The following is a 6,773-nucleotide window of genomic DNA, read 5'->3' as shown; positions in this document are numbered from 1 at the left end:
TGGCTACTTATTCCCTCTCTCTCTCTCTCTCTCTCTCTCTCTCTCTCTTTCTCTGGTCATCCGACGTGATCTCGTGTAATATCTCTGGATCACCTTGATCCGTCAGATCAACGGATCCTCGCCTCTGTAACAGCATCAGCTCATGGAAATGTATTAGAGATATTGTCGCTGTACATGAGAGTACAAGAGAGTTCATAGTCAAGTCAGACAGTAGAATTTGCTCTCCACACACGGTCTCACAACGTCCCATACTGTGGTCGAAGGATATTTAATAGGAAAGTTCAGTAAACGGTCACTAGAGCAACGTTCTGAATTCTATAAAACGTTGAGATTACGTAGCCTTTAAAAGTAACATTCAATGCCTTGTATATCTTTGATTTTAATGTGTCGATTATCATTCTTGAATCACTGTGAGCAATGGTAAACCTGATATAAACCTGAGCGTGGGGCGGACGACAGAATATCGATGCAACATCTGTACCTGCAACCATATTAGTTAAATTTACATATCTGAAAAGCGTGGGTGGTTTCGTTCACCGGGAAGGAAAGTGATCCTAGAAAATACGAGAAACATTGCAAACTGATTAGAAAAGGAATTCATCTTGTTTCGTGAGAATGAGTATGTTGAAGCACTCACACCAACTGAAACATTTCACTGTGATTCGCATTGGAACTAGAAGGAATACAATGTGACTTATTGTTTCCCCAGTTCGAACCTCAGGAAGCGCTGTGAATTATTGTCACCGTTTTTTTACGTTTTTGTGTGATAAATGGTTTAAAACCGACAAGTTGAAGTTTGAGACACTTATGCAACATATGGGAATCTTTATTGAAGAAACGTTTCGCCACACAGTGGCTTCATCAGTCCAGAGGAGGAGTTTGAGGTAATCAGTCCCTCAGCCTAGAGTCAATGTGTTCAGTCAATCAATCTTTCTACAAGATTGATGGACTGAACACATCGACTTTCAGGCTGAGGGACTGATTACCTCAAACTCCTCCTCTCCTTACACCCTTCTGTTTTGTATTGGACTGATGAAGCCACTGTGTGGCGAAACGTTTCTTCAATAAAGATTCCCATATGTTGCATAAGCGTCTCAATATTTACATTTTCATAGTCAGCTGACACCGTTGTTTGTAGGAGCGTTAACTCGTGTTCTTCAAGGAAAGGATTTTCATGATGTTGGTAAAGGGCTCTGGCTCCGAGGAACTGGAACCTCCCTCTCCCCTCATCCTCGGCTCAAACGTGATTATCTTCCATTTCTTTGGCACTGTGTGACCCATACGGATTTAACGCCTACCATGAATAAAGTGATAGCAGATGAGTGGAACTAGTCGGCGCCTGGTAAATGTTAAGTCGTGATGTCGACTCTTCCACTCAGTGAAAAACATTGAAATAAATCACAGAATTCAAACCATATCTAAAAAGTGTGACGAGTTAGAAGTCATAGATCTTCGGGACAATTTAAGGTGTTCATGGCAGATGGTATACATGTGGATACTGGCAGACAAGTTACACATGAGAATGTTAAGCTATGTTTGAAAAAAAGAGTGACAAGAGAGACAGATATAGCGTAAATGAGGGAAAGGATGGGAGGATAAGCGATGGGTGGAGATAGAGATACAGCGTAGATGAAGGACGGGGTGGGAAGGGAAGTGATGAGTGGAGAGAGGAAGAGAGAGAGAGAGAGAGAGAGAGAGAGAGAGAGAGAGAGAGAGAGAGAGAGAGAGAGAGAGAGAGAGAGAGAGAGAGAGAGAGAGAGAGAGAGAGAGAGAGAAAGGTTTTTCCATCAGAGATTGGAGCAGATAATAATCAGGTGACTGCCACTGCACCTGAACAAGCAGCAGGGATATACATGGTAGAATTGGAAGAGGACGTGGAAGAGAAAGAGGTAGCCACCCACAGTCGTCTAACCTTCCACCAACACAGTCCTAGGAAAGCACCCACCAGGAGCATAATTATCAGGCTCGCCAGCGGCAGAACCTACAGAGAAATCAGCTGCTGAATCAGTAGCAAAACACAAATGGTGTAGGAAATAGGAGTCCACTCTTCCAGCGCTTTCAACACCGGAGGGATGTGGGTGACCTTACTGCTGTATACAAGGCCAGTGTTGTCCAGGTACTACAGTTGGCTCCACTTCGAGTACAGCGAGAAGACAGCTTCTACACAACAAGACAGGCAGTAAATAGCAACCACACTCTGGTTGTACCTTTCTTTAAGAACATCACTTTATCTGAAATCATTCATTCCTACAATAACTCGAGATGGAACATGTTCGTACAGCTTAATGACATCGATGAAATAATGTTAGATGACCATATGAAATCGATGGTCCACAGATGACTCTAGCTTCATCGTGTTCTCTATCTGTATGTCTCATAACAATAAAACAAGCTTCTAAATGAGTTGGGCTAGGTAACAGTTCTTAGCTTGTAAATAAGGGTAGACTCAACCTAATCCTGTAAAAAAGGGTATATGAAGGAAGTGATGGCTATAGAGAGGAAGGTTAACAAAAAGTCACACACAGGATACAGCTGGTCTTCCTTAGTTAAACACTCACAAATCTTTCAAGAAATTTACACCGGACATCAACGGCTGAAACTAATGTGCCGGGCGTTGGCTTCTCCATATACGTACATTTTACGCTAGAGTACAAATTTATTTAAAGATGGGACTAGTTAATTAAATGTGGGACTAATTTATGTAAAAAAGTGAGACTTATTAACTATGGGACTTGTTTATATAAAAAATGGGACTAATTTTTCTACCATACTTGCTCTTAAATATCCTCACAGTATTGAGCTGAGCACAACCTAAACAGATGAAAATTAAATTCACTTGTTAACAGAACTTTTCATGTCTGGACAGCAGTTTCAGTGAAAATTATTCTCATTATTCTCATAAGAAAGATATGAAGATTTAACGAATTGAAATGAATAATTAATGCCAATATATGATAATAGCAATAACGAAGGATTCAAGTCCCAAAATATTAGTTGGGACGCTTTTTCAAGAGATGAAGAGACAAACTATGTACAAGGAGCGAATGTAGTTTTGCATATGAAAATGTCATAGCTTCTGTGAGTAAATATCCTTCCTTCATCAGTCTTATAACGTGGCTCTACACAGTAATCTTGTTTATATATCTGACGTGCAGCTTTGTTTCCAATCTGTCCGTTGAAAATGTCAGTTTACTTCCCTCCTTGTTCCTTCACATTTTTTCAGTTATCTTCCTTATTTCCTGCCTTTCTCCATGTTTTTGTGCTTCTCATTTATTCTTCATTTTGGTCTCTTTGCAGTTCAGGGTCAGCTGGGAGCTCTATATTTTGTATTCACATTCCTGGTTGATATGAATCTTCAAGTAACTAGTCACTCTCTGATTAGGCTGTGCATTATCGATACGTAGAATTTTTCCTCCCATATTGCATGACTTCACGGGTTTACCTCGTCAACACGAATATAATAATTATAAATTTTCAAATAAAATTTGGTTTATGACTATTTACTATTTGACTCGAGAACGAAAATCTCTCATCCCTGCAGTTTTATATTCGGAGAGTCTAGTTTAAAATTGGTCTCTCTCCATTCTTCTGTTTTTTGTAACAGCTTTTGCCACGTGCTGGAAACTAAAAACTGGGTGGTAACTGACTCTTGTCTGAATCATTCAGGTGAATACCAAGTCCCGCTGAGTTGGTTTAGTCTGAGCTTATATTCTTGGAATTTCTTTGACATGCTGCTTTAGCAATTGTTCAGTTGCAACCCCCATTGGTGGTGTGAGTGTACCTACCTATATGTACCCACCTGTATGTGGTTGCAAGGGTCGAGTCACAGATCCTAGCCCCGCCTCTTCGTTAGTCGCTACTAGGTCACTCTCACCGCTCCTAGAGCCTTATCATACCTCTTCTTAAAGTTATGTATGAATCTTGCCTCCACTACTTCACTCTCCAGATTATTCCACTTCCTGATAACTCTAAGGCTAAAGAAATAATTCCTAACATCCTTTGGCTCATCTGAGTTTTCAACTTCCAGTTGTGACTCCTTGTTGCTGTGTCCCGTCTTTGAAACATTCTAGCCCTGTCCACCTTATCATTTCCTCTTAGTATTTTATGGTGTTATCATGTCCCCCTTCTCATCCCTCCTGTTCTGCAGTGTCGTCAGGTTGATTACCCTTAACCTCTCTTTGTAGGACATACCCCTTAGCATCGGGACTAGTCTTGCTGCAAAACTCTGCACTTTCTATAATTTCTTGACGTGTTTGACCAGATGTAGGTTCCATACTGCTTGATCAGGTGTGAGTTCCATACTTCAGTATGGGCCTGACATAGACGGTGTACAGTGTCTTGAACGATTCCTTGCTAAGGTGCTGAAACCTCTGTGGGCACCTAGCTCCCTTGCAGTGCTCCCCTTCCTTTGTATTTGACTGGCTCGTCCTCCTTATTCCCCACTTCTACCACTACCACTACTACTACCTCTTCTACTACTAGTACTACTACTACTACTACTTCTACTACTACTACTACTACTACTACTACTACTACTGATGAAATTAAGACACATGTGCGGCGTCTGGGTGTCTTTGTTGTGGACGTTTCGCCATCCAGTGGCTGGCTGGATGGCGAAACGTCTACAATGGAGGTGCCCGGGTGTTGTGCATGTCTTAATTTCATCTTGTCGGTATTATATACCATTCTTGTACTACTACTACTACTATCAACACCTCTTCCTGCCTATATATAGCCGTCCTGCTCCACTTCTGGTTAGTGTGACTTTGTAAATGGTCCAAGTCGGACCGAAACGTCGTCGTAAGCTTCTCTTTTATGTGCAGGTTATTTGTGTATCCCTGTTCTAAGGTTTGCCAGACACCCATTTACCCATATGTGTGTGTATGTGCTCTCCCATTTTTGTAGTTGCAGGAGTCAAGTCATAGTTCCTGGCCCCGCCTGTTAACTTCCCTGTTGCGGAACTTTCTCCCTCTTAGCCTCGCGAGTCTTTTCGTACCAGTTCTAAAATATATGTATGGAACCTTGTAGGCATTCCACTTCATGATCACCCAGAGGCTAAGGAAATGCTTCCTGACTTCACTGAGACTCATCTGAGTCTGTCACGTCTAACGGTGCCCTCGTGTACTTGTTCTCCGTTTTTCAAATAGTCTGTACTTATCCACCTTATTAAGTCATCTGATTATTTAGCATGTCGTTATCATGTCTCCCCGGTTTCTTTTACAAAAATCCGGTGTTATCAGGTTCAATCTTTAGCCTCTCCTCATAGGTCATTTTTCATAGCTCTGGAACTAATCTCATTACATTCCTTGGTAATTTCCCCAGTTCTATGCTGGTGCTTTATACTTGAAGATAGCCGCTTAATATATGTCGTGCATAAGACCGTAAAAGATTCTCTGTTGGGATTATTGAAGGATATTCTTAAATTTGCCAGACGTGGCTGAATAAGTTATTCGGGTCCTAATTCACCCAGTTTGTCTCTTTCTGAGTGAAATATTCCCTGGTCACAGACCGGGCCGCGGGGGCGTTGACCCCCGAAACTCTCTCCAGGTAATTAGTAGCGTTACTTTGGCCATATGGGCTCTTCTTGCTGCTTCCACTATAAAGCTAACCACTGCTTAGTTATCTTTATAGTCTCCTCTTGGTCACCTTCTATTTGGTGGTGGGTTTTAATCAATGCTATACCAATTTGGGTCTCCCAGTCTTCCTTGTGTCTATTATCTAGTTATTTAGCTAACTTTTGTTTATCTCTTCTATCTCTTCAAAGCTTCACTGGTTTGTGATTAGCAATACAGCTTCTATCTCTCCCGTTTTTCGTTTATCTCTCTGTATTACTTAATTTTCTGTTGGGAATATGGCAACTGTTTGTTTCAGTTCATCACTCTTGTTTGGTAATTCCTCGACATGTGTTTACTGTACTTTAAGCTTTCTTTGTTTTACTATTTGTGTGCGCATGCTTATGTATCTGTGAATGCGAGTGTATGTAGGTGTGTACGTGCGCGTGTGTGCTGGGGAGAGTACCTATGTTCATGGGAATAAAAATACTTTACGTGTAAGCACATTTGTAACTGAACATGTTGGTGAATGTGCTCACTCGTATGACTTTCTATGAGTTAGATTTACAAGATAGTATGAGTGTGTGATATGAAACAGTAATTAAATGCCTTGAGTGCTACCAGAAGTGTGTGAACCCAGTAAGCAAGTGCTCTGAATTCCTTTGGCTTGGGCGTGAGGCAGAGTGCCGACAAGTTGGGCAACTGAAAAACACTTCAGAAGAGAACAGGTTTATATTCAAGTAAAATATCGCTCATTGAACGGAGGTTTTCTCTGCTCTAACTCTCTATGTTTTATCTGTATTGCATTTTTAGTACTGGTGTTATCAGCACTCCTACTGGCTTCCATGTAGTGAGGTAGCGGGCGTCCGTGGTAGCACCACCCTGAAAGGATGAGAGACACTGGTTGAGGGAGGAGTCATGAAGACGGCTACACGACCTGGTAGTACGACCTTGGGAGAATGAGAGAGAGAAGGAGTGATCGTGAAGACGACTCCATCATTTCCTCTTCAACAACTTTTTTGCTGACTGCCTCCTCTTTCTCTTTCATTCTTTCCCTTAGCTTCTGGTCACACTCATTCGTTCATATCACGCCACTTTTAACCTGCACTGTACATCATTAACGAACAAAGTGAAGCTCACGAATTTTATTTCTTCCTCTCGCTGACATATTCTTAACAACAATAATATTTGTTAAGGATTACCACAGATGTGTACTTTTAA

General features: G+C 41.4%; 1 protein-coding gene across 1 annotated transcript in view; it reads right to left on the bottom strand.

The window, feature by feature from the left end:
- Window positions 1–281: 281 nt before the first annotated feature.
- Window positions 282–6,773, bottom strand: part of LOC128703758 (uncharacterized) — a 79,566-nt gene continuing 73,074 nt past the window's right edge. Inside the window, exons 3-4 of the mRNA XM_053798532.2 lie at window positions 1,913–1,981; window positions 282–481 (exon numbers count right to left, since the gene is read on the bottom strand). Coding sequence (XP_053654507.2) covers window positions 282–481; window positions 1,913–1,981 — 269 coding nt within the window. The remainder of the gene's footprint in view (window positions 482–1,912; window positions 1,982–6,773) is intronic.

Source organism: Cherax quadricarinatus, chromosome 20 (genome assembly GCF_038502225.1).
Source record: "Cherax quadricarinatus isolate ZL_2023a chromosome 20, ASM3850222v1, whole genome shotgun sequence".
Taxonomy (NCBI): Eukaryota; Metazoa; Arthropoda; class Malacostraca; order Decapoda; family Parastacidae; genus Cherax; species Cherax quadricarinatus.
This window is presented reverse-complemented; position numbering and strand designations above follow the sequence as displayed.